General features: G+C 41.5%; 1 protein-coding gene across 1 annotated transcript; it reads left to right on the forward strand.

Annotated features, from left to right (window-relative positions):
- Positions 1–10,070: 10,070 nt before the first annotated feature.
- Positions 10,071–23,853, forward strand: S1PR1 (sphingosine-1-phosphate receptor 1). The gene is made up of 2 exons (XM_056528030.1): positions 10,071–10,398; positions 21,268–23,853. The coding sequence occupies exon 2, from the start codon at positions 21,348–21,350 to the stop codon at positions 22,458–22,460; it is 1,113 nt and encodes a 370-aa protein (XP_056384005.1). The 5' UTR covers positions 10,071–10,398; positions 21,268–21,347; the 3' UTR covers positions 22,461–23,853.
- The last annotated feature ends 4,012 nt before the right edge of the window (positions 23,854–27,865 follow it).

The following is a 27,865-nucleotide window of genomic DNA, read 5'->3' on the forward strand; positions in this document are numbered from 1 at the left end:
AGCGCTTCGGCTCTGCCATAGAGTTGTATTGAGGGGGCGTGTCGGCCGCCGCTTCGTGCGGGGGTCAACACGCCCCCTTCGCGCGGGCTGTCGGGGCCCCATACAGGAGATCGCAGGGGGCCCCAGCGGTTAGACCCCCCGCGATCTGCAACTTATCCCCTATCCTTAGGATAGGGGATAAGTTGTTCACCACTGGACTACTCCTTTAATATTAACCCCTCATATACCTTAACAACATCCCCACTACTATACACCCCCCAAGGCGTACCACACATACAATACATTGAACTAGAGAACTAGCTCTTTTCCTTCCGTAGCAGAGATATTTACATACTTTTTGGTGGTGCATTACCTGGCCTATAAGCCTCCGTACACCTCAACGTTCTCCTAAAGGAAACCCATTATCCCCCCTCAGTTCTATTTCCTCATTCAAATAAACATGCACACGGTGTAGTCATTTTTATGTGCCGGTCCGGATACAATGGAGATGGAACAGACACATTTTATTGCATATAACGAAGACTTTTTTCTTTGCTACACATGAAAACACTTGTACCATGTACGTTCTATAGACTTGTTTGGGTGGGAAAAAGACTTTTCCTTAATAATAACAGGCTCGACTTAGAAAGTAGACATAATAACGGCAGAGGCCACATGTGGTGTTTAGGAATCCGTACACCATGTCAGAGATTTCGGTTTAGTTACTTTATACTGACATCTGCCCTTATGTTTTATTATGTCATAAAGAAAGCAAAGTCCACAGGTGTAAAACTTTTTAGAGACCTCGTTACACAAATGTTGAAGGCTCTTTCTTCTAGACTGTGTTTGTAATGGGTGTAAATCACTTTTTAGAGCTTTTGATGATTTTTTTTAAACAAATTCCTTTATGAATTCTCCTTCCAGTGCATCCCCTTCATGGCGGCATCATGAAATAAAGATGGTCCCACATTACTTTAAGGATAGGAAACAGAGAGGTAAAAAAAGGCCTCTTCCCATCACACCTCAGTGTTTTCTGTCCCCACAGGGATGGGCCAAAGAGGTCACGTGGAGGATGTGGTGAAGAGTACCTTAGGTCTAGCTGTTGGTCGATTGGGGCCTTCAGGGCTTCCTTTCTGCTAAAGTGATGCTGTGCCAGCATTCCTTGAGGAAGGAGTCCCCTGACGGCAGGGGGCCTCTCTGTCTGCCCCACTGGGGTTTTCACGGAGGCTCTGCAGCAGTAACTACCCCTCCAGGTAGACTCAGGTGAGAGTAGAACTGGCTGGCGCTCAACTGTGCATACTATTATTGCACATCCCTCCAGTCCTGTAATGTAAGTGACGTGGGGTGGAAGACAAAGCTCTGTCAAACATGCATTGGTATGATTCTAAAGGGGAAATCATCATCTGGAAAATGGAATTATGGGATTTGTAGTCAAAAAAAGGAAAATCAAACAGAAAATACCAATTCACAAAAAGCTAGCCACAGTGTTATGGTAATCTCACAACATAGCCATTTAGCCCCAAGACAAGCGCAGATCCTTCCTAAGCATGTCCATTACTGTCTGCCAGGTATGTACTAAAATCACCTTATGGTGGAGAACTCCATTAAGGACTAATTTTAATCCTCTTTGTCAGAAAAATCCAGATTTGTGGAACCAGGTCTCAGGGCAACTCCAAGTAAGTGTTCTAGAATTAGTATTTCAGATTTCGAGTTAACCAGCGTTAAAGTTAGTACCGATCTAGAAACAGAAGAAGGTAAAAGTCTTATGGTGAAGACCCTGATTAAAAAAAATACTATTTGTTTTCAGATGATACAGACTGTCTATTAACACCAATTCATAATACTGTTATTATTATTATTATTAAAGAAGTAGTCCAAACCAAGTCCTTTCAGGTTGAGGAGTTTGGGGGGTTTAGGACCAAAAAGAGACATGTATGTCCAGTGAATTCTAACCTTAAGGAACTAATTCTGGATGAATGGGTGGATACAGGATTTCTGTCTGTAGATAATTTAAAAATAGACTCCTATTTGATGAGGAAGACTCTAAAATTTGAGAAAAATTCCAAAAATAGATTTCTAGGTAGCCATAGTAATAAAACTTACTTCCATCCTGTTTGGGGATTCTTCCTAACTAAGGGATCCCATTAACCATAAGGACAATGCACATTGACTACTTAAGAAAGTCTGGGAAACATCTGCCAATGTGATCAAAATTTACATTGCAGCTACTTTGGTTGCCAGATTAATGTTTGTCTGGTTGAACCAAGTCACCTCAAATCCCTGGATCCGACAGATATTTTGTGTTACAGAATCAATTCAATGGTCTTCCTCCAGACAAGTTTCAGATAACTGATCCTCCTTTAGTCTTGGAATCTGCTTAAATGTAGAGGGATGTTCAAGAGAGGCAAAGACACTACCTAAAACTCATTCAGAACCATAAACTACTTAAAATTCTTAAATCAGTGGATCATCTACCGATGATTTAAAATGGAATTAATAAAGACAAAAACTCTGATTTCAAGAGTTTCCCTGACGTGTTCAATAGAACATTTATTACTAAATCTCCATGCATCCGTGGTATTAAAGATTTTTAAGATTTGCCATACAGATATAATGGGAAACCCTTCTACCAATTTCAGTGCCTTCCTTTTGGAATTTCCTCTGCTCCTCGGGTCTCTACAAATATTGTAATAGAATTGAAAGCATCACAAGCTTATCACAAGAAACTGGATAATTTTCTCCTAGTAGCCAATTCCAATTGGAAATAATTCAGTCACAACTATCCCAAACCCTCAGTCTCCTCCAACTCCCGATTCCTGGGGATCTTGTTGAACCAAAGCTTAGACAGATTTAACCTCAGTGGAACCTCAGTCCAGTTCTTCTTGGTCTAACAGGTCGCCTTTTGAAGCTTTTACAGAAATTAAACTATTTATCTTGGAAAGCAGTCTTCATAATGGTCATAACGCCCACTAGGATAGTTGAAATCCATACTCATTCCACAAGCCTCCATATCTCAAAGTTTAAAAAAGTTATTCTACTCTGTCTCCTCTGACTTTCACGGAAACCAAGAAAAAGTCCTCTCTTCTTTCTACCAAAATCCAAAAAATGAGGAGGAAGAGAGGTTCCGCACTTTAGAAACAATTCTCTATTTCCTCAAAATGACCAAATCTTGGACATTAGGCAATAATCTTTTCTTACAATAAAGAGGAAAAATTAGAGGAAAGCCTCTTAGGTCTCTGGATTGAGTTGGCTATAACTGAATTCTACCAGATCCTAGGAAAAGAATGTCCTGAAGATTAAAGCTCATTCTACTCAGGGCTGGGGCAAGGATTTTTGCCACTCTAGGCAAAAGCTAATTTTGCCACCCCTTGACCCAGCCCATTGGCTCCGCCCTTTGACACGCCCTACCTTACTACTGGGGTGACACACTGTAACAAACCTCCTCCTCATGTTATCACCTACTACTGGGGTGACACATTGTAACAAACCTCCTTATGTAATCACCTACTACTTGGGTGACACACTGTAACATATCCCCTCCTCACAAGACAGAAGTTCTGGCTGGGCGGGTGCTTCGGATGAGCGGCGGGTGCTTCAGATGCTGGCTGGTTACTAACTATCTTGCAGCAGGCAGAGTAGCGCCCCCATCAAAAAGGGCGGTCTAGGCGGCTGCCTATTTTGCCTATAGGCAGAACCGGCCCTGATTCTACTTTGTCACCGTTATGGGCTTAGAAAGCTGACACTTCACTATTTGCAGGGCGGCCACGTGGTCTTCTCTTCATATGTTTGCCCTTCGTGTCCACAAATCAGGTCTGGTCTCTTGAATGTAAAGATCTCCAAGCAGTACTCCAGCCGAGAGCTCTTGATCTTATATAGCTCCTTTCATGGTGCTGCCATGAAGTATTCTTGGAAACTGATTTATCAGTAGTTTTTCTTACGCAGTCCTCCTTTAGCTTCTAAGCTGTCGATACACTGGAAATAATAATCTCCAGAAACATTTTCATCCATATAATGATAGTAAATAAAAGCAATGACTCTTTCCATAAGTTTCATGTGCATTAAGTGCTGACTTGAGGTTTTATTTAAACAGAAGCTAGAGAAATCTACTGTATAATTGTGGTTTATGTAGGAAAGTGGTTGGGGCCCCTCCTCTCACAATGAGTCTGCCCGTAACCTGCTATCTGATATTCAGGAAATTTGTTCGTTAAAAAAAAGATACATGAAAAGACAAAGACTCTGTACGCTATGTTAATGCTTGTACTTGATGTGACACATTTGGTAAGTGCTGCCTCAGTGGTATTTTGTATTTTTTGGGATTAAAACTTTCAATGCAAGCACAACAGAGCATATCCCCAGGTCAAGGTCCTCCCCCCTCAGCCACGTTTTGTTGTCTCTCAGATACTCTATTCAGCAGTTTCTTTATGATCTCTATTTCCAGTAAAGGTGGGTGACAAGCAGTATGGTCACTAGTACAGCGCGCACAGTTTTCTCAGACTCCGTCCTGGCAAACTATGTCTAGTCATAGAGCAATGGAGGGAATGTATCTCTAGATAAAATGCCAACAGCCAAGCAAAACCAGGCACTGCCTGCATGGATTCCAGTATGTATTGCTGACAAGCAACAGACAGGGGTGAAAATCCTTAGCGGACCAGGAATGATAGGGACTGCTACACGTAGATAGATACATTCAATATTGCGGCAGTTAAAGAAGGAAACGGAGCACACGCCTGGTAATCCTGCTGCATCAGTTTATTTCAAGTTCGTCTGGAACATAGATAGGACATCACCCCAAAAGACACGAGCAGAGATGGATGGCAGGAGCATGCAGCCGGACGACAGCCACTGTCTCACACCATTTGGCATGAAACAGTGGCTGTCATCCGGGTGCACATTCCTGCCATCCAGCTCCAGCTTCCTTCTTTTATTGCCGCATCTCTAGATAATTTAGCATATGGAAAAAAAAAATAAGGGGAAAAAAAACAAAACCCCTTCAAAGGGTGACTGTGTAGTGTTTCATGAGAGAATATGAAGGTGCCCAGTGGCCACTCACCTTATGGGGTTGTGTTAACACACAACACCTATATGCACCTTAGAGGGGTACTCCTCCTCTAGACATCTTTGTGCCTATCCAAAGGGGACCCCAGTGATCTCCCTGCTGCACCCAGCGTTCGTTTAGAGTGACGGGTGCAGCGCCGTCACTCTCCCTCCCATAGACTTGCATTTAGGGGGCGTGGCTGTGACATTACGAGCCAGTCATCGCCAGTCATCCGGCATGGAGCGAACTTCACTCCGTGCACCGGATGTCTTGGGTGCCGCAGCCTAGATCGCGGGGGTTCCCAGCGGCGGGACCGCCGTGATCAGACATCTTATCCCCTATCCTTTGGAAAGGTAATAAGCTGTCTAGGGGTGGAGTACCCCTTTTAAGATTCAGAATAAGATGGTGGTCTAAGGTTCCGTTGAGGGAGCAGCAGTCTCAACAGGTTTTATAGGCATCAAGGAACCATCAAGGACAAAACAATCACCCAGACACTGTGTTGAGACCCTCCGAGGATGAAGTTCTGCAGAAGCCGATGTTAGGTTATCAAGAGTATTTATTATGTCCTAAACATTCTTGGATACTCTTTATAAACTAACATCAGCTTCTGCCGAACTTCATCCTCGGAGGGTCACAGCACAGTGTCTGGGTGATTGTTTTATTCTTGATGGTCTCTCCTGGGATTCCTACACTTTTCTGTTAACACATTAATCCTAGGACAGGGTACAGATTCCACTTTTATTCTAATGACACGCAAAACTAGTTCTCTGACTTGGATGTTACCTCTCAACTATTCACCATTCTTGAGAGTCCATCTATGTACCTGCCTTCTTCCGGTCCCACTTTTCATTCCCAATTCACCATCTCAGTCAACCTTCTCACCAGAACTCAGTCAATGCCTCCGCACTTTCCCCAGTCCCACGAGTCTACGGCCTCGGGATAATAACCTTTGATTCTATCCTGTCTTTCAAACTGCACATCCAAGCCCTTACCACCTCCTGCCTCTTACAACTTAGGCGTCTTTCACACTACATTAGTCAGTGCCCGTCGGACATGCACATTGGAGGAGTCCTTGATGTGTTAGTCCGGCATATACTTATAAAATATGTCACTTAGTGGCATTTGTCATTCATAGGGTCCTATAGTGAAAAGATATATACATTGTAGTATATGTTTTTAATGGATCCATCTCAATATACTAGCACAGAGGTATGCCAAAATGACACACTTTGGTCTCCGTCGGGTTTATGGGGGTCTATGGAACCATTCAATACATGCACCGGGACCTGTTCTGGTGTCCGCATTAAACAGAATTGGCTTAATATAGTGCGAATATAATTAATTATTCACTGACACTTTCATTGACCACAGAACCAAGTTGATTTCCTTGTACGAATGCATTCAATAAATGTGTTAATGTAGTGTGAAGCCAGTCTCAGAAACATTTTTTGAATTCTCAACCTCATGTCAGCAAAAATACTAATGCAGGTATTATCATCTCCCACCGGGACTACTGCAACTCTGGCCTCCCATCTAATACTCTTCTATTACTTCAGTCAACTATGTTTCTTGGTTAATCTACCTCTCCACCTGTTTTTTCCCCCTCTGCCTCTCCACTCTCTTCTCTTTACTTGTCGCCCATTGACAGCAAATTCAGTTCAAAATATTACCTATAATAAAGGCTGTTCACCACCTGTCCCCTCCATACATCTCTGAACTGATTTTCCAATACCTCCCCTCATGCCATCTCCAGTCCACAACCTGTCCCCTCTATATATCACTATCATGATCTCCCGATACCACCTCTCATGTAATCTCCAGTCCACAATCTCCATCCCCTCCATACATCGACGATCTAATCTCCTGATAGCTCTTCTTACCTAATCTCCAGTCCATAACCTGTCCCCTCTATACATCTCTGACCTGATCTCCTAAAACGTCTCCTTATATAACCTCCATCCCACAACCTGTCCTCTCCATACATCTGTTACTTAATCTCCCGATAGCTTCCCTCACATAATCTCCAGTCCACAACCTGTCCCCTCCACATATCTGTTATCTCCTGATACCTCTCCTTATATAACCTCCAGCCCACAACCTGTCCTCTCCACATATCTGTTACTTAATCTCCCGATATCTTCCCTCACATAATCTCCAGTCCACAACCTGTCCCCTCCACATATCTGTTATCTTCTGATACCTCCTCTCATGTAATCTCCAGGCCTGAATCTTACCCCTCCATACATCTCTGACCTGATCTCCTGATACCTCTCCTTATATAACCTCCAGCCCACAACCTGTCCTCTCCACATATCTGTTACCTAATCTTCTGATACATCCTCTCATGTAATCTCCAGTCCACAATCTTACCCCTCCATACATCTCTGACCTGATCTCCCGATACTTCCCTTCACCTAGTCTCCAGTCCATAACCTGTCCCTCCATACATCTTTGACTTAAAGGAGTACTCTGGGATATGAAAATTGATCCCCTATGCTAAGGATAGGGGATAAGTTTCAGATCGTGGGAGGTCGGACTGCTGGGGCCCCCTGCGATCTCTGGTACAGGGCCCCCGGCTCTTTGCCAAAATAGCGCGTTTGGACATCTCTATGGCAGAGCCGAAGACTGCCGAATGCAGCGCTCCAACTCTCCTATAGAGATGTATTGAGGGGTGTGTCGGCCGCCGCGTCATGCTGTGATCGGACACGCCCCCTTGCCACTGACTGCCAGGGCCCATACAGAAGATCACAGGGGCCCCTGGTGGTCAGACCCTTCCCGCGATCTGAAACGTATCCCCTATTCTAAGTATTTATATCCCAGAGTACTCCTTTAATCTCGTGATACCTCCTCTCATAGATTCTCCGATCCTTACAAGACCTCTGTGCTCTCCTCATGTCCGCTCCTCACACAACCATCTCTAAGCTTCCTCCTGTGTTTTCCTCATACTCTGGAACTCAATATCCAAGACCTCAAACTCTCCCCCACTATCGAAAAACTTCAAAAGCAACCAGAAAACAAAATTTTACAGAAAACCCTATAATTCTGCTGTAACTGTACTGCCATAGGAACAGCTTGTACCCTCACCTACTGTCTCTGTCCCTTGTAGATTATAAACCCTCAGGAGCAGGGTCTCTCCATTTACTGGGCTGTCGCTCATTTAGTTCATGTCTATTATACCTGTTTTTTGTCTTATGTTATGTACTTTACCCCTACTTTATATAGGAGGAGATTTATCAAAACCCATCCAGAGGAAAAGTTACTGAGTTGTCCATAGCAACCAATCAGATCGCTACTTTCACTTTTGAAAAGGCCTCTGAAAACTGAAAGAAGCGATCTGATTGGTTGCTATGGGCAACTCAGCAACTTTTCCTCTGGTCAGGTTTGGATAAATTTCCCCCACAGTGCCCTGGTATTAATAGAAGTTGTAAATATATATATTTTTTCCAGTTTAGTCTAGGTTCACATCACAATCTAACCATCCGATTATTGGAAAGTAAAATCGGACAAAATCGGATACAATCTTATGTAAAAATTTCTTTGCTATCCGATTTAAAATCGCATCCAAAAATGGTACATTCCATCCGATTTTCAATAAAAATCTGATCCTGTTTTTAAAATCAATATGTATGTATGCCAATGGAAATAAAGTTTTATATATTTGAAGTGTATGTGTTTTGAAGTCTACTGCGCATGCGTACCAAAAAATTGTGTCCGATTAATCTGATAGAATCGCACAGTCACACGATTCCATGCGATTTACATAGGCATCAATAATTTAAAAAAATCGGACACGATTTCGATCCGATTTTGAATCTGGATGAAAAATCGTGGTCAACCACCCGATTTTACCTCCGATCTTAAATAGTGCAAAATCGGAATGCGGATCAAAACTGATGCCTTTGTTGTCTTTCATTAATGAATGGAAGTCGATGGACACGATTTGGCATGCAGATTTGTACAATTTCAAAGTTAAAGGGGTACTCCGGTAGAAAACTTTTTTTTTTTAAATCAACTGTTGCCCGAAAGTTAAACAGATTTGTAAATGACTTCTATATAAAAAAAAAATCTTTCCTTCCAGTACTTATTAGCTGCTGAATACTACAGAGGAAATTCTTTTCTTTTTGGAACACAGAGCTCTCTGCTGACATCACGACGACCACAGTGCTCTCTGCTGACACCTCTGTCCATTTTAGGAACTGTCCAGAGCAGCGTATGTTTTCTATGGGGATTTTCTCCTACTCTGGACAGTTCCTAAAATGGACAGAGATGTCAGCAGAGAGCACTGCGCTCGTGATGTCAGCAGAGAGCTCTGTGTTGTAAAAAGAAAAGAATTTCCTCTGTAGTATTCAGCAGCTAATAAGTACTGGAAGGATTAAGATTTTTTAATAGAAGTCATTTACAAATCTGTTTAACTTTCTGCCACCAGTTGATTTAAAAGAAAGAAAAAAAGTTTTTCACCGGAGTACCCCTTTAAAAATTGTGAGAAGTAGGATGGTAAAATCGTGATGTGAACGCACCCTTACCAATAAAGCAGTGTTTTCTAACTCGCATGCATGGACAGCCGGGAGTTGTTTTGCAACAGCTGGAGGCACAATGTTTGGAAAACACTGCTCTAGTAAAACAACTAGTGTGCCTCCTGCTGTTGGAAAAACTACAATTCCCAGCATGCCCGGACAGCCAACGGCTGTCCGGGCATGCTGGGAGTTGTAGTTTTGCAACAGCAGACTCTAGTAAAAACGTAAAAGACATCTAAAATACTACAAAAGGCAGCCGCCATTATTTTTTCCTACATAAAAAGATCTTTCTGATCATTGATGTTCAGTAGTAAATTGACAGCCCCTAGAACTGACTCATTCCTAGAGGTGGGGGTCCCATAATACTTCCCCAGGCAGAAACCTCAAAGCCTGTAATGCCTGTATTAGAGGAAATATTAATGTACGTGTAAGTAGTAGAGATTTATGTGCCGGCTATCTCTTTGTGCAGCCCTATAGGGTTGTGATTTTTTTTTTCTTTTCTTCCTGCAGTCCTATGTAAATCCACATGTGACACATTGTAGTATGACAATAAGTTGGAGACTGTGAGGGCATGCCAAGGAGCTTGTGGGCGGAGCCTTGGAGTAGAAATCTACACAGTGTGGAGTGAGGTCTCACAAAGCCTTCGAGCTGCAGCGTTCACACAGTGCTCTGAGGACAACGTATGGGGGACGTCGCTTGGGCAGGAATTCCTGCAGATATGAGTTTTCCTTATGAGTCGTAGGATTTGCCATTTCTGGAATAACCCGAAACACATGGGAAGATACTTAAAAAAAAAAAATAAAGTACATTGTGCGAAACAAGGAAGCAGTGCGGACTGTCTGACCACGAGAACTTCCCCCTAACACCAAGGTATGGTTTATAGCAATAGAGAGTTCACTAATTGTAGGGTTCGCGGTAAATGTATAGAGTCGATGTACGATGTGGCCATTACATATAGTCATCGTAGTAGATAAATCATGGGCTTACGTGTCCTACGGTCGCTTTCCCATGGGAAAATCTCGCCTGGTATTGAAATTCTTCGACAATTGTAGTAGCCTCAATGACTACTGACCGATGCACCTTTCATAATGGTACATCGAAGGGTTTTGGCTTCATGGAATGACCACGATGAGTTGAATCAGCATCACCGATGCCGATACTTGTTGCCCGTCCTATCTCACATTCATCTATGGATTGATCGGATGGGATATCTATGGAAGATCAGAAAGGCTGGGAATGCAGGGTTTTGGCTTCATGGAATGACCGCGATGAGTTGTGTCAGCATCACTGATGCCGGTACATGTTATCTGTCACATTCATCTATGGATTGATCCGATGGGATATCTACCGAAGATCAGATACAGAATCATGGGACGTTGCAGAGACACAAAATTGTGGAACGTTGCAGGCTCTTGGATTTTGTAACGACAAGCTTTCGAGAGTCCTCCCTTTATCAAGTCCAAAGCATAAGGGAGGAATCCCGAAGGCAATGTATAGTATGATGGGAGTAGTAGTAATAGTATGACATATAGCACTGTATAGTATGCTGGGGGTAGTAGTAATAATATGACACATAGCACTGTATAGTATGCTGGGGGTAGTAGTAATAGTATGATACATAGCACTGTATAGTATGCTGGGGGTAGTAGTAATAGTATGATACATAGCACTGTATAGTATGCTGGGGGTAGTAGTAATAGTATGACAAATATCACTGTATAGTATGCTGGGGGTAGTAGTAATAGTATGATACATAGCACTGTATAGTATGCTGGGGGTAGTAGTAATAGTATGACAAATATCACTGTATAGTATGCTGGGGGTAGTAGTAATAGTATGACAAATATCACTGTATAGTATGCTGGGGGTAGTAGTAATAGTATGATACATAGCACTGTATAGTATGCTGGGGGTAGTAGTAGTAATAATATGACATATAGCACTGTATAGTATGCTGGGGGTAGTAGTAATAGTATGATACATAGCACTGTATAGTATGCTGGGGGTAGTAGAAGTAATAGTATGACACATAGCACTGTATAGTATTCTGGGGGTAGTAGTAATAGTATGATACATAGCACTGTATAGTATGCTGGGGGTAGTAGTAATAGTATGATACATAGCACTGTATAGTATGCTGGGGGTAGTAGTAATAGTATGATACATAGCACTGTATAGTATGCTGGGGGTAGTAGTAGTAATAGTATGAAACCTAGCACTGTATAGTATGCTGGGGGTAGTAGTAATAGTATGACAAATATCACTGTATAGTATGCTGGGGGTAGTAATAGTATGACAAATATCACTGTATAGTATGATGGGGTAGTAATAGTAGGACACATAGCACTGTATAGTATGCTGGGGGTAGTAGTAGTAATAGTAGGACACATAGCACTGTATAGTATGCTGGGGGTAGTAGTAATAGTATGACAAATATCACTGTATAATATGCTGGGGGTAGTAGTAATAGTATGACAAATATCACTGTATAGTATGCTGGGGGTAGTAGTAATAGTATGACAAATATCACTGTATAGTATGCTGGGGGTAGTAGTAATAGTATGATACATAGCAATGTATAGTATGCTGGGGGTAGTAGTAATAGTATGATACATAGCACTGTATAGTATGCTTGGGGTAGTAGTAGTAATAATATGACACATAGCACTGTATAGTATGCTGGGGGTAGTAGTAATAGTATGATACATAGCAATGTATAGTATGCTGGGGGTAGTAGTAATAGTATGATACATAGCACTGTATAGTATGCTTGGGGTAGTAGTAGTAATAATATGACACATAGCACTGTATAGTATGCTGGGGGTAGTAGTAGTAATAATATGACACATAGCACTGTATAGTATGCTGGGGGTAGTAGTAGTAATAGTATGACAAATATCACTGTATAGTCTGCTGGGGGTAGTAGTAATAGTATGATACATAGCACTGTATAGTATGCTGGGGGTAGTAATAGTATGACACATAGCACTGTATAGTATACTGGGGGTAGTAGTAATAATATGACACATAGCACTGTATAGTATGCTGGGGGTAGTAATAGTATGACAAATATCACTGTATAGTATGCTGGGGGTAGTAGTAATAGTATGATACATAGCACTGTATAGTATGCTGGGGGTAGTAATAGTATGACAAATATCACTGTATAGTATGCTGGGGGTAGTAGTAATAGTATGATACATAGCACTGTATAGTATGCTGGGGGTAGTAGTAATAATATGACACATAGCACTGTATAGTATACTGGGGGTAGTAGTAATAGTATGACACATAGCACTGTATAGTATGCTGGGGGTAGTAGTAATAGTATGATACATAGCACTGTATAGTATGCTGGGGGTAGTAGTAGTAATAATATGACACATAGCACTGTATAGTATGCTGGGGGTAGTAGTAGTACTAGTATGACACATAGCACTGTATAGTATGCTGGGGGTAGTAGTAGTAATAGTATGATACATAGCACTGTATAGTATGCTGGGGGTAGTAATAGTATGACACATAGCACTGTATAGTATGCTGGGGGTAGTAGTAATAGTAGGACACATAGCACTGTATAGTATGCTGGGGGTAGTAGTAGTAATAGTATGACAAATATCACTGTATAGTCTGCTGGGGGTAGTAGTAATAGTATGATACATAGCACTGTATAGTATGCTGGGGGTAGTAGTAATAATATGACACATAGCACTGTATAGTATACTGGGGGTAGTAGTAATAGTATGACACATAGCACTGTATAGTATGCTGGGGGTAGTAGTAATAGTATGATACATAGCACTGTATAATATGCTGGGGGTAGTAGTAATAGTATGACATATAGCACTGTATAGTATGCTGGGGGTAGTAATAGTATGACAAATATCACTGTATAGTATGCTGGGGGTAGTAGTAATAGTATGATACATAGCACTGTATAGTATGCTGGGGGTAGTAGTAATAATATGACACATAGCACTGTATAGTATACTGGGGGTAGTAGTAATAGTATGACACATAGCACTGTATAGTATGCTGGGGGTAGTAGTAATAGTATGATACATAGCACTGTATAGTATGCTGGGGGTAGTAGTAGTAATAATATGACACAGCACTGTATAGTATGCTGGGGGTAGTAGTAGTAATAGTATGACACATAGCACTGTATAGTATGCTGGGGGTAGTAGTAGTAATAGTATGATACATAGCACTGTATAGTATGCTGGGGGTAGTAATAGTATGACACATAGCACTGTATAGTATGCTGGGGGTAGTAGTAATAGTAGGACACATAGCACTGTATAGTATGCTGGGGGTAGTAGTAATAGTAGGACACATAGCACTGTATAGAATACTGGGGGTAGTAGTAGTAATAGTAGGACACATAGCACTGTATAGTATGCTGGGGGTAGTAGTAGTAATAGTAGGACACATAGCACTGTATAGTATGCTGGGGGTAGTAGTAATAGTAGGACAAATATCACTGTATAGTCTGCTGGGGGTAGTAGTAATAGTATGATACATAGCACTGTATAGTATGCTGGGGGTAGTAGTAATAATATGACACATAGCACTGTATAGTATGCTGGGGGTAGTAGTAATAGTATGATACATAGCACTGTATAGTATGCTGGGGGTAGTAGTAATAGTATGACATATAGCACTGTATAGTATGCTGGGGGTAGTAATAGTATGACAAATATCACTGTATAGTATGCTGGGGGTAGTAGTAATAGTATGACAAATATCACTGTATAGTATGCTGGGGGTAGTAGTAATAATATGACACATAGCACTGTATAGTATACTGGGGGTAGTAGTAATAGTATGACACATAGCACTGTATAGTATGCTGGGGGTAGTAGTAATAGTATGATACATAGCACTGTATAGTATGCTGGGGGTAGTAGTAGTAATAATATGACACAGCACTGTATAGTATGCTGGGGGTAGTAGTAGTAATAGTATGACACATAGCACTGTATAGTATGCTGGGGGTAGTAGTAGTAATAGTATGATACATAGCACTGTATAGTATGCTGGGGGTAGTAATAGTATGACACATAGCACTGTATAGTATGCTGGGGGTAGTAGTAATAGTAGGACACATAGCACTGTATAGTATGCTGGGGGTAGTAGTAATAGTAGGACACATAGCACTGTATAGAATACTGGGGGTAGTAGTAGTAATAGTAGGACACATAGCACTGTATAGTATGCTGGGGGTAGTAGTAGTAATAGTAGGACACATAGCACTGTATAGTATGCTGGGGGTAGTAGTAATAGTAGGACAAATATCACTGTATAGTCTGCTGGGGGTAGTAGTAATAGTATGATACATAGCACTGTATAGTATGCTGGGGGTAGTAGTAATAATATGACACATAGCACTGTATAGTATGCTGGGGGTAGTAGTAATAGTATGATACATAGCACTGTATAGTATGCTGGGGGTAGTAGTAATAGTATGACATATAGCACTGTATAGTATGCTGGGGGTAGTAATAGTATGACAAATATCACTGTATAGTATGCTGGGGGTAGTAGTAATAGTATGACAAATATCACTGTATAGTATGCTGGGGGTAGTAGTAATAATATGACACATAGCACTGTATAGTATACTGGGGGTAGTAGTAATAGTATGACACATAGCACTGTATAGTATGCTGGGGGTAGTAGTAATAGTATGATACATAGCACTGTATAGTATGCTGGGGGTAGTAGTAGTAATAATATGACACAGCACTGTATAGTATGCTGGGGGTAGTAGTAGTAATAGTATGACACATAGCACTGTATAGTATGCTGGGGGTAGTAGTAGTAATAGTATGATACATAGCACTGTATAGTATGCTGGGGGTAGTAATAGTATGACACATAGCACTGTATAGTATGCTGGGGGTAGTAGTAATAGTAGGACACATAGCACTGTATAGTATGCTGGGGGTAGTAGTAATAGTAGGACACATAGCACTGTATAGAATACTGGGGGTAGTAGTAGTAATAGTAGGACACATAGCACTGTATAGTATGCTGGGGGTAGTAGTAGTAATAGTAGGACACATAGCACTGTATAGTATGCTGGGGGTAGTAGTAATAGTAGGACACATAGCACTGTATAGTATGCTGGGGGTAGTAGTAATAGTAGGACACATAGCACTGTATAGTATGCTGGGGGTAGTAATAGTATGACACATAGCACTGTATAGTATGCTGGGGGTAGTAGTAATAGTAGGACACATAGCACTGTATAGTATGCTGGGGGTAGTAGTAATAGTAGGACACATAGCACTGTATAGTATGCTGGGGGTAGTAGTAGTAATAATATGACATATAGCACTGTATAGTATGCTGGAGTAGTAGTAGTAATAGTATGATACATAGCACTGTATAGTATGCTGGGGGTAGTAGTAGTAATAATATGACACATAGCACTGTATAGTATGCTGGGGGTAGTAGTAGTAATAGTATGACACATAGCACTGTATAGTATGCTGGGGGTAGTAGTAGTAATAGTATGATACAAAGCACTGTATAGTATGCTGGGGGTAGTAATAGTATGACACATAGCACTGTATAGTATGCTGGGGGTAGTAGTAATAGTAGGACACATAGCACTGTATAGTATGCTGGGGGTAGTAGTAGTAATAGTAGGACACATAGCACTGTATAGTATGCTGGGGGTAGTAGTAATAGTATGACATATAGCACTGTATAGTATGCTGGGGGTAGTAATAGTAGTATGATACATAGCACTGTATAGTATGCTGGGGGTAGTAGTAATAGTATGATACATAGCACTGTATAGTATGCTGGGGGTAGTAGTAATAGTATGACATATAGCACTGTATAGTATGCTGGGGGTAGTAATAGTATGACAAATATCACTGTATAGTATGCTGGGGGTAGTAGTAATAGTATGATACATAGCACTGTATAGTATGCTGGGGGTAGTAGTAATAATATGACACATAGCACTGTATAGTATACTGGGGGTAGTAGTAATAGTATGACACATAGCACTGTATAGTATGCTGGGGGTAGTAGTAGTAATAGAATGACAGCACTGTATAGTATGCTGGGGGTAGTAGTAGTAATAATATGACACATAGCACTGTATAGTATGCTGGGGGTAGTAGTAGTAATAGTATGACACATAGCACTGTATAGTATGCTGGGGGTAGTAGTAATAGTAGGACACATAGCACTGTATAGTATGCTGGGGGTAGTAGTAATAGTAGGACACATAGCACTGTATAGTATGATGGGGGTAGTAGTAATAGTAGGACACATAGCACTGTATAGTATGCTGGGGGTAGTAGTAATAGTAGGACACATAGCACTGTATAGTATGCTGGGGGTAGTAGTAATAGTAGGACACATAGCACTGTATAGTATGCTGGGGGTAGTAGTAATAGTAGGACACATAGCACTGTATAGTATGCTGGGGGTAGTAGTAGTAATAGTAGGACACATAGCACTGTATAGTATGCTGGGGGTAGTAGTAATAGTATGACACATAGCACTGTATAGTATGATGGGGGTAGTAGTAATAGTAGGACACATAGCACTGTATAGAATACTGGGGGTAGTAGTAGTAATAGTAGGACACATAGCACTGTATAAGTCCAATACTAAAAATGTATTACAAGCTTCCGCAGTCTATGAAATCTGCATCTGCTGCTGGACTAATACGGCTGCTGTCTACAGGACTGTGAAAGATCAGATAGAAATCTCAGCGCTACTATAGTAGGGGACAAACACTAGGACGCTGAGTTCTGCTTTCTCCAAAATTCTCCCTCTTGCCCGATCCCAATTTAACGAATCCGATCCAGATCAGAGATGACATAAAACACTAGACACTTGATGAGGACTTGTATACGCTAATCTGTTTGCAGACAGGGGCACAGTCCCCCCCCCCCCCCCTCCCCATACATATCATTTGGACCCTCTGCAGGATTCGGATGTACACCTGCCCCCCTGTGCACCTATGCAAACACGTAGAGCTGCAGATATTTGTCCTTAAGCTCACGTCACAACAAAGCTAATTGTCTCCGGTAAATGAGAACTCCCATGGAGAAGCCGAAACTTCGGGCACCGGCTTGTTGAAACTTTTAGAAATGTCGTTACTTTCACAGCTAATTCTATCTCGCGATGCGGCAAAAACCTTGAAAATTCTCGGTGCCTGTAGCCGTATCCTTCGCTCTTCAAGAACACGATGTTGGGATTTTACACGAGAAGCAGGTGGGTGACGGATGTGTCACCAATGAGTAAGAATGAATCACAAGCGAAATCGATAGTAAACATGGGGGGTGTCATTGTGTGTCCCCCCCCCCCCCCCCCTCCACACCCCCGGGACTCGGCAGCCCTTACTTCCCCTTCGGTGATTCGGACCCCTGATATGTATATGTTATAGGTGCAGTAAGGTGATCGACCGACCCCTTATACATCAGTGGGATCGGTCTGTCATGAGGTCCTTTATCTTTAAAAAAAAAAAAAAAAAAAACTTTATTTAATAATATAGTGATGACATATTGAGGGCTCCTATTCAGCGCTAACATATTCCATAGCGTTGTACGGAATGATTGCTCTCATATCAGTGCTGTCACGTGACCTTCATCCGGCAGGAGAAATTAGATCTATGTTTGCAATTATAGTTAAGATTTTAGAAGTTTGGCCATAATGTAAACCGGCGGTGGTCTCCAAAGTGTGGACCTCCAGATGTTGCAAAACTGCAACTCCCAGCATGCCCGGACAGCCGTTGGCTGTCCGGGCATGCTGGGAGTTGTAGTTTTGCAACACAGTTTGGAGATCGCCTATATAGACATCTCTTAAGAGTTGCACGGTCAGTTATGTAGATTAAAGGGGTACTCCACCGGAAAACATTTTTTTAATTTTTATTTATTTTTTATTTATTTTTTAAATCAACTGGGGCCAGAAAGTTAAACTGATTTGTAAATTACTTGTATTAAAAAAAAAAAATAATAATAATAATAATCCTTCCAGTACTTATCAGCTGCTGTATGATCCACAGGAAGTTCTTTTCTTTTTGAATTTCCTTTCTGTCTGTCCACAGTGCTCTATCAGGGACTGTCCAGAGCAAACCTCTCCTGCTCCGGACAGTTCCTGACGTGGACAGAGGTGTCAGCAGAGAGCACTGTGGTCAGACAGAAAGGAAATCTAACAAGAAAAGAAATTCCTCTGTAGTATACAGCAGCTGATAAGTACTGGAAGGATTAAGATTTTTTTAATACAAGTCATTTACAAATCTGTTTAACTTTCTGGCACCAGTTAATAAAAAAAAATAAAAAAATGTTTTCCAGTGGAGTACCCCTTTAATATAGGGGTAATCCCTAATTCTATTCCTATCTCAAAGAAGCTTGGTGTAAGTGTAGGTAACACATTCTCTTAGGGTACAATCACATGTACTGAATCTGCTGCAGATTTTCTGCTACGGACTTGTACAGTGCAGATTTGCTGCTGTGGATTCGCAGCACATATGGTACCACAGCACATACGCTACGTGTGAGTGCACCCCAATATTTCTCCGGTGCTCAGATACATTTACTGTTTTGCAGACTGTCTTTGATCAACCTTCCCTATAGTCAAAGTGATCGGTCTTGGTTCAGTGTCCTGGGCAACCCCTTATAATGCTGGTTTCAAAACCACAGAAAGAGGACAAGGGTGACTTTTTGGCGTACGCTTGGCAAGGATACGTCAGGATCCTGCAGCATCGACTGTTATTGAAATGTGTATTCGACTCTGCTCTTCTACACAACTATATATATATATCATTTTATTTTACTGTCGGTCTATCTCAAATGTCTTCTGAATAGCAATGGGAATTTCGTTTTGTAATCTTGGGAAAGTTTTTGAACAAGTGTCCAAAAATTAAAGGGGTATTCCAGGCCAAAACTTTTTTTTTCTATATCAACTGACTCCGGAAAGTTAAACAGATTTGTTAATTACTTCTATTAAAAAATCTTAATCCTTCCAATAGTTATGAGCTTCTGAAGTTGAGTAGTTGTTTTCTGTCTAACTGCTTTCTGATGACTCACGTCCCTGGATAACCCCTTTAAACATCGCTGCTACACAACATAGATAAAAATAATTTCTAAAATATATATATATATATATCTCAGCCAAGCCAGATTACCCTGCTCTGTACTGACGAGGGACAAGTACCCCAAAACAGCTGTCTGCAGATGGGTGAGTTCTGGCTTGGCATTAATCCCGATTAGCTTTTTATATTCCGTAACTGGAGCTAAGCTGATACCAGGGAACATCTCCTGAAAAGGTGATGAAATGAGCTGATTTGTATATATCTATCTATATATATATATATATATATATATATATATATATAGACAAAGAATAAGTCAGCCAGCACTTTAGTTGATACCAAACTATTATATGGACCTGGCCTACAGGTGCACGCTACTGTTGCTGTATATATATATATATTGAAAATGACTGGGTGAGCCAGCTGAAACGTTGCCTAACAAGTTTTTTTTTAATAAATCACCTTTCTTTTTTGTCACTTGGTGTGCCACTGTTCATTTTGCTTTGTGTTTTGGAGGGGTCCCCAACCTGGACCTGACACAGTAGGCACCCGTGCACTTTTTTTCTTCTGGAGTCTCTCTCTCTCTCTCTCTTTCTATATATATATATATGTATGTGCAAATATATACATATATATATATACACATAAAAATGTATGTGTGTAAATATATATATATATATATATATATATAAATGTATGTGTGTGTATATATATGTATATAGATATATAAATGTATGTGTGTGTATATATATGTATATAGATATATAAATGTATGTGTGTGTGTGTATATGTATATATATATATATATATATACACAGAGAGAGAGAGATACATAGATTATATTTTTGGGCACCACCATGGCACCACGATTTATGCTAGAACATGGAGGTGTCAGAAAGCTGGCTTGGAGTTGGACTGGTAGAGAGTGGGAACCTTATCCGGGGGCTGAGCCTATACAGCAGAATCACATGTTTAAGACACCTAAAATACATTGCCTGCAGATAGTCCGCAACTCACTCCACACAAAGCTCCTGTTTTACGGGATTCTCTAACATCTCGACACGGCTTCTTCTGGATGCTGAACAAATCTTTTATCCCCTAATTTCCTTTCTTCCAGTTCACTGTTAGCCAAGATGTTCTAATACTTACGCAAAAAAAAAAAAAGACCTTACCCCACAGACATAAAGCTTCCTTTACAGAGTGACATCAGAAAGACTGCGGAGCATTACCTGCTCTAGACGCTAGTTACAGTATATTGTGGACTATGTGCAGTTAGTACTTTATATGTACGGTGTATGGTGTATGTTGCAAAACTACAACACCCAGCATGCTGGTAGTTGTAGTTTTGCCACAGCTACAGGCATGCTGGGAGTTGTAGTTTTGCCACAGCTACAGGCATGCTGGGAGTTGTAGTTTTGCTACAGCTGGAGGCACGCATTTTGGCAAACACCTATCTACCGATCTACAGGACTGCATTATGTCTGTAGATTCACACACACAGCGGATTTGTTCCAGAAATGTTTCTGCCCAAATACATCCACATTACTACATATACCTTCACCAGACACAAACATTGTCATAGCTAAAGATAATTCCAAGACCAAACTAAAAATTGAAGTCATTTTTGGAACAAAGAACAATGAACCTAATGTGATTTTCTGATCATTTTTCAGGAAACGTTCAACCTTGGCAGACGCTTGATTTAAGGAGCACTACTGCCACCCGGTGTTGTACTGAGGATTCTACAGCAGCCATGACTCCTACTCCGCTGACAACCCCCAGTGTCATCGTAAAACATTACAACTACACCGGCAAGTATAAGAACAACTCCAACAGCGACCTGAAGCCGACCGAGATCATCTTCATCATCATCTGCTGCTTCATCGTGCTGGAGAACGTTCTGGTGCTTCTTACCATCTGGAGAACCAAGAAGTTCCATCGACCCATGTATTACTTCATCGGTAACCTGGCGCTCTCCGATTTACTTGCCGGAGCGGCCTACACAGCCAACATTCTCCTTTCCGGATCCAATACCTACAGGTTAACGCCAGTTCAATGGTTCGTACGGGAGGGGAGTATGTTCGTGGCTCTTTCGGCCTCTGTTTTTAGCCTTTTGGCCATCGCCATTGAACGTTACATTACCATGCTAAAGATGAAGCTGCACAACAGTAGCAGAAGCTCCCGGTCGTTCCTCTTGATCGGAGGCTGCTGGTTGCTGTCGCTGTGTCTAGGAGGACTTCCGATCATGGGATGGAACTGCATCAATGATAAGAAAGACATGCAATACTGCTCCACGGTGCTCCCGTTGTACCACAAACATTACATCCTGTTTTGCACCAGCATTTTTAGCATTCTGTTGATAACCATCGTCATTCTGTACGGCAGGATTTATTTCATGGTCAGAACGCGGAGCAGAAGTTTGACCTTTAGGAGGAACTGTACAAAAGCCAGCAGGAGTTCTGAGAAATCGATGGCCTTGCTCAAAACGGTCATCATCGTCTTAAGTGCCTTCATCGTGTGCTGGTCTCCGCTCTTCATCTTCCTCTTGATGGATGTTGGGTGTAAGGTCAAGGCTTGCCCGGTTCTCTTCAAAGCAGAGTACTTTTTGGCTCTTGCCGTCCTCAACTCGGCCACCAATCCCATCATCTACACCTTGACCAACAGGGAAATGAGGCGTGCCTTCCTAAAGATGGCCTGTTGTTGTCATTGCCCTATCCTGGATCCTGGAACGAAAGTCAAAAGACCCATCATCACCGGAATGGAGTTCAGCCGGAGCAGGTCGGACAATTCTTCGCACCCTCAGAAAGATGAAGTGGAATATCACGGGACAATTATGTCTTCAGGAAATGTGACTTCCTCATCCTAGGACACAGGTCAGGGGGGATGGAATTCGATATGATTTTTTTTACAACTTTGAAGAGGAAGTTAATCTGGTTATTGTCGAGGCTGCTTGGAGTCCAGTACGATAACATAGATCTGGGTGGAGCACTTGACTGGAAGAACGAGGAGCACGCAAGACAAGATGGGGACTTGTGGAACACTAGTCTTATATGAAAGGATGAGATGGAAACCTCTCATATAATGTGGATTTTTATTTGTGCCATGAACAATGCAAATATGGGATCTAACATCACTTACCCTAAGCGTATAGGACTCTTAATATAGAACATGACTGTAGAAGAACAATACTGGACGAGAGTTTAGCCAGCTCCTATGTAACACTGTTCTATATGGTTGAGTCCATTGATTTTTCATCGTAACAAAGTCTGTCTTAACAGTCCAGATGATGGATGAACTATGGAAAGACAGCATCACTACATACTCGTCCCTTAAACTCTCAGGCGCTTGATGATGGTATACAGATGTGGCAGAGCTGAGTGGTATACAACATTTATATGTGACTTTAAAGGAGTAGTCCAGCTTAGAAATATGTATCATAAGTTTTAGATCTCGGGGGTCCGACCGCTCCCGCAGTCTCCTGCGCGATGTCCCTGCTCTCCCCATGAACGAAGTGGTAGTCAACACGTCCCCTCCATGTATCTCTATGGGTGAGACAGAGATACACAAGTTCTCCCATTGAGATGCATAGAGGTCAAGTGCCGACCCATATATAGTGGAAAGCTAGGGCGCTGGGCAGGAGATCGCGGGGGGTCCTAAAGGTTGAAGCCCCCGTGATCTGATACTTATCCCCTATCCTGCACATAGGGGATACATTTTTCTAAGCTGGATAACCCCTTTAACTAAAGCTGGCTTGATGCCAAACATAGCCATCAGCCAAATGCTCTTCCGACCGATAGCTAGCTCTCCCGATTCTCTCATGCACGCGCATGCTCGGCACAGCTGAGCGTGCATGTGTTATACATAGGGAGGCCTATTTGGTGGTGGCTTATCTGGGCTGGTGGAATTCAACATGCCCCAACCCTACTCCTCTTCTCTATCATCAGAAGAGAGTAGATAGGCCCACTACCAAAATTGGCAGATGTGGTTGACATTGTTGGATGTGTATGGCCAGTTTAAGACCACAGGTAAACATACTGCATTATTGTAAGAGATAATTGAGATTTATTTAATGCACAAGCAATGCAAAACCCCCAGTGACCGATTCAACTCTGCTAGATCTGTATAGTGACGTATAATCACTGGTGTTTTTGGGATGGGGGATCAGCTCTTACACATGTTTTTTTAAAGGGGTACTCCGGTGGAAAACGTTTTTTTTTTTTTTTTTATCAACTGGTGCCAGAAAGTTAAACAGATTTGTAAATTACTTCTATTAAAAAATCTTAATCCTTCTAGTACTTATTAGCTGCTGAATACTACATAGGAAATTCTTTTCTTTTTGGAACACAGAGCTCTCTGCTGACATCATGATCACAGTGCTCTCTGCTGACATCTCTGTCCATTTTAAGAACTGTCCAGGAGTAGGAGAAAATCCCCATAGAAAACATATGCTGCTCCTAAAATGGACAGAGATGTCAGCAGAAAGCACTGTGGTCATGATGTCAGCAGAGAGCTCTGTGTTCCAAAAAGAAAAGAATTTCCTATGTAGTATTCAGCAGCTAATAAGTACTGGAAGGATTCAGATTTTTTAATAGAATCCATTTACAAATCTGTTTAACTTTCTGGCACCAGTTGATTTAATAAAAAAAATAAAATAAAAAATTCGTTTTCCACCAGAGTACCCCTTTAAGTCTTTCTATTGCTAAAAAGGTTAAAATGTTGCAATCTCCAATGCAGTCCCTAATGACTTGTAGATGCTATTTTGGAAGAGAACTTGTTATCTGCATCCAGTAGGGGCGCTGTTTTGGCTGCATGTACGCTGTAACACAGTGTTGTCCATACAGTGTGCCTCCAGCTGTTGCAAAACTACAACTCCCAGCATGCCCGGACAGCCGTTGGCTGTCCGGGCATGCTGGGAATTGTAGTTTTGCAACAGCTGGAGACACACTGTTTCGAAAACACTGCTGTAGCATATAGGCTCTGTTTTCATTTTGGGGGCTACAGTGCATGATATATTTTACAGTGGAACCCGACGGACCCCTATGGACCCCGATGTATGATAGAGGGATATGTTGGGCATCATCAGCATCAGTCGTATCAAGGATCTGATTTGCCATCATTTAAAGGGGCCCTGTCATGGGAAAAGAAAAATCTAACTCCGCCCGATCTAATATCTTATTCCCTATACCCTATCTCCGGCGCCAGGAACGTAGAAGCTTGTTCGTCCCCTCCATTCATGTCTATGGGAGGAGGCGTGACGGCCGCATCGCCAGTCATCGGGCACGGAGCGGAGTTTGCTCAGTGCGCCGAATGATTAGGGTGCCGCGCCGGAGATCTAACATCTTATCCCCTATCCTTTAGATAGGGGATAAGATGTTTGCGCCGGAGTTCCCCATTAAAGGGGTACTCCGCTGCTCAGCGTTTGGTCTAAGTCCCATAGACTTGCATTGATGGGGCTGGGTTATGGCGTCACGAGCTTCTGGCGCCGGCTCCATCGTTCTGAACAGTTTGTTCCAAACGCTGAGCAGCGGAGTACCCCTTAAATTTTTTCTGCTCCTATTGACGGAACAGAGAAATTGAATTGACGGTGGGAATAGAGCCGTGCACTGCTGTATATCTGGACTGTGTTAGGCCATGTTCACACGGCGTAAAATGTGCGGAATGTCCGCCCCGGAAAACACACTGTGAATAATCCGGCGGTCGCTAGGACCACTAGGAGATGTGGCGTCCCATAGACGGCAACGCATTTCCTGAGTGAAATCCGCAAAAAGAATAGACAAGTCTGCTGCAGCGGAAAGTCTGTGCGGAATTTTCCGCCGTGTGAACATACTCTTAGGCTCTGTTCACATCTGCGTTCATGTTTCCAGGAGCAGAAAAAAATAAAATCAATGCTGGATTTGTTACACAACAGATACCACCGGATCGCATTGACTTTATTGGCGGTCCATCTGGGTTCTGTAACGGTGGAATTCATTTTACCAGACCAAAAAAATATTGTATTTTTTTGGGGCCAAACTTGACATAATCTGCAACAAAGGCATCGCATTCCTAGCGAAAACTACGGTATATGAACCTAGTATCATAGGAGCAAAACTACGGACACCTATGAACCTATGAATGCTACTTTATTTATTATTATTATTATTGCATTGCACTTATATAATGGTGCAAAAAAAAAGAAAATCCCCCCCCCCCCAAATCTTTCTTAAAAATGTAGCTCCTTTTGTTTTTGTCTTCTGCAGCCTGTGTGTTCTGACATATAGTGCAGAACAGTTGCCCTGGTGGCCTAGTCTCCAGCCTTTACATCTCCTCTCCCGAATTAAGGGTGTACTCCGGTGAAAAACTAATTTTTTTAAATTAACTTGTGCCTGAACGTTAAACAGATTTGTATATCACTTCTATTAAAAAATCTTAATCGTTATAGTACTTATGAGCTTCTGAAGTTAAGGTTGTTCTTTTCTGTCTAAGTGCTCTCTGATGACACGTGTCTCAGGAACCGCCCTTTTTAGAAGAGATTTGCTATTGGGATTTGCTTCTAAACTGGGCGGTTTCCGAGACACGTGTCATCAGAGAGCACTTAGACAGAAAAGAACAACCTTAACTTCAGAAGCTCATAAGTACTGAAAGGATTAAGATTTTTTAATAGAAGTAATTTACAAATCTGTTTAACTTTCTGGAGCCAGTTGATATATATAAAAAAGTTTTTCCCTGGATAACCCCTTTAATCCTTCCAGTACTTATCAGCTGCTGTATGCTCCAGAGGAAGTTGTGTAGTTCTTTCCAGTCTGACCACAGTGCTCTCTACTGACACCTCTGTCCATGTCAAGAACTGTCCAGGGCAGGATAGGTTTCAGACAGAAAATAAATTTTAAAAGAAAAAAGAACTTCACCTAGAGCATACAGCAGCTGATAAGTACTGGAAGGATTAAGATTTTTAAATGGAAGTCATTTGCAAATCTGTTTAACTTTCTAGCACCAGTTGATTTAAAAAAAAAATGTTTCCACCCCTTTAACTCAGAAGAGGAGATATATTGTAGAATTTTCCAGTCTTAAATAGGCTTGAAAGATGATTCAGGAAAGGAGAGATAAGGGCTGGAAACACAGCCAACAGCATGCTTCTCTGACAGAACAGCTGTTTATATAAAAAGGTTACAAAAATGAAAATAAGCTGAATTTTTTTTAAACAAAGATCTATGGGGAAAAATAAATAAATAATAAAAAATCAATAAATAAATTATATATATATATATATATATATATATATATATATATATATATATATATATATATATATAATGCACCATAATAAGTACAAATCAATAATAAAAGAATTCATTCAGAGGTGTCCATAGGTGGTTGAACTGAATTGATGCCGTTGTCTATGGGCTGTGTCAAGGCGATAAACCATTGCAGGCCAGTGACAGTTTGAGCTGCAATACCAGATATGACCACGGACAAAAGGGGAGCTGTTTTTTTTTTTTTTTTTTTCTTTTCTGAAACAAAATGTAATTGTTATCATTCTTACAACCCCTTTAATCTGCACTTAGGAGCTTTTGCATTAGCATTGCATATTAAGTTTTATGAAGGTTTCAGAAATTGAGCTACACAATAGTCACTGTCCGGCAAGCTGCTGCTTACTTTTAAAGGGGTACACCGCTGCCAAAGGATAGGGGATAAGATGTCTGATCTTGGGGGTCTCACTGCTGGGGCACCCCGCCATGACCCACAGCACCCGGCGTTCTAAAGAAACACCGGGTTCCTGCGTCAGTGGTCATGCCGTCATGGCCACACACCCTCGTGCCATGAGGCCACGCCCCCTCCATTCATGTCTATGGGAGGGGGGGTGTAATTTTTTTTTTTTTTTTAATCAACTGGTGCCATAAAGTTAAACAGATTTGTAAATTACTTCTATTAAAAAATCTTAATCCTTCCAGTACTTTTTAGGGTCTGCATACTACAGAGGAAATGCTTTTCTTTTTGGAACACAAAGCTCTCTGCACCAGCACAGTGCTCTCTGCTGACATCTCTGTCCATTTTAGGAACTGTCCAGAGCAGCATATGTTTGCTATGGGGATTTTCTCCTACTCTGGACAGTTCCTAAAATGGACAGAGATGTCAGCAGAGAGCACTGTGCTCGTGATGTCAGCAGAGAGCTCTGAGTTCCAAAAAGAAAAGAATTTCCTCTGTAGTATTCAGCAGCTAATAAGTACTGGAAGGATTAAGATTTTTAAATAGAAGTAATTTACAAATCTGTAATTTACCTTTATGGCACCA

Source organism: Hyla sarda, chromosome 6 (assembly GCF_029499605.1).
Source record: "Hyla sarda isolate aHylSar1 chromosome 6, aHylSar1.hap1, whole genome shotgun sequence".
Lineage (NCBI taxonomy): Eukaryota > Metazoa > Chordata > Amphibia > Anura > Hylidae > Hyla > Hyla sarda.

Bases quoted from the DNA above. Each gene is read 5' to 3' on its own strand.
- S1PR1 (XM_056528030.1), top strand. From the start codon at position 21,348: ATGACTCCTACTCCGCTGACAACCCCCAGTGTCATCGTAAAACATTAC.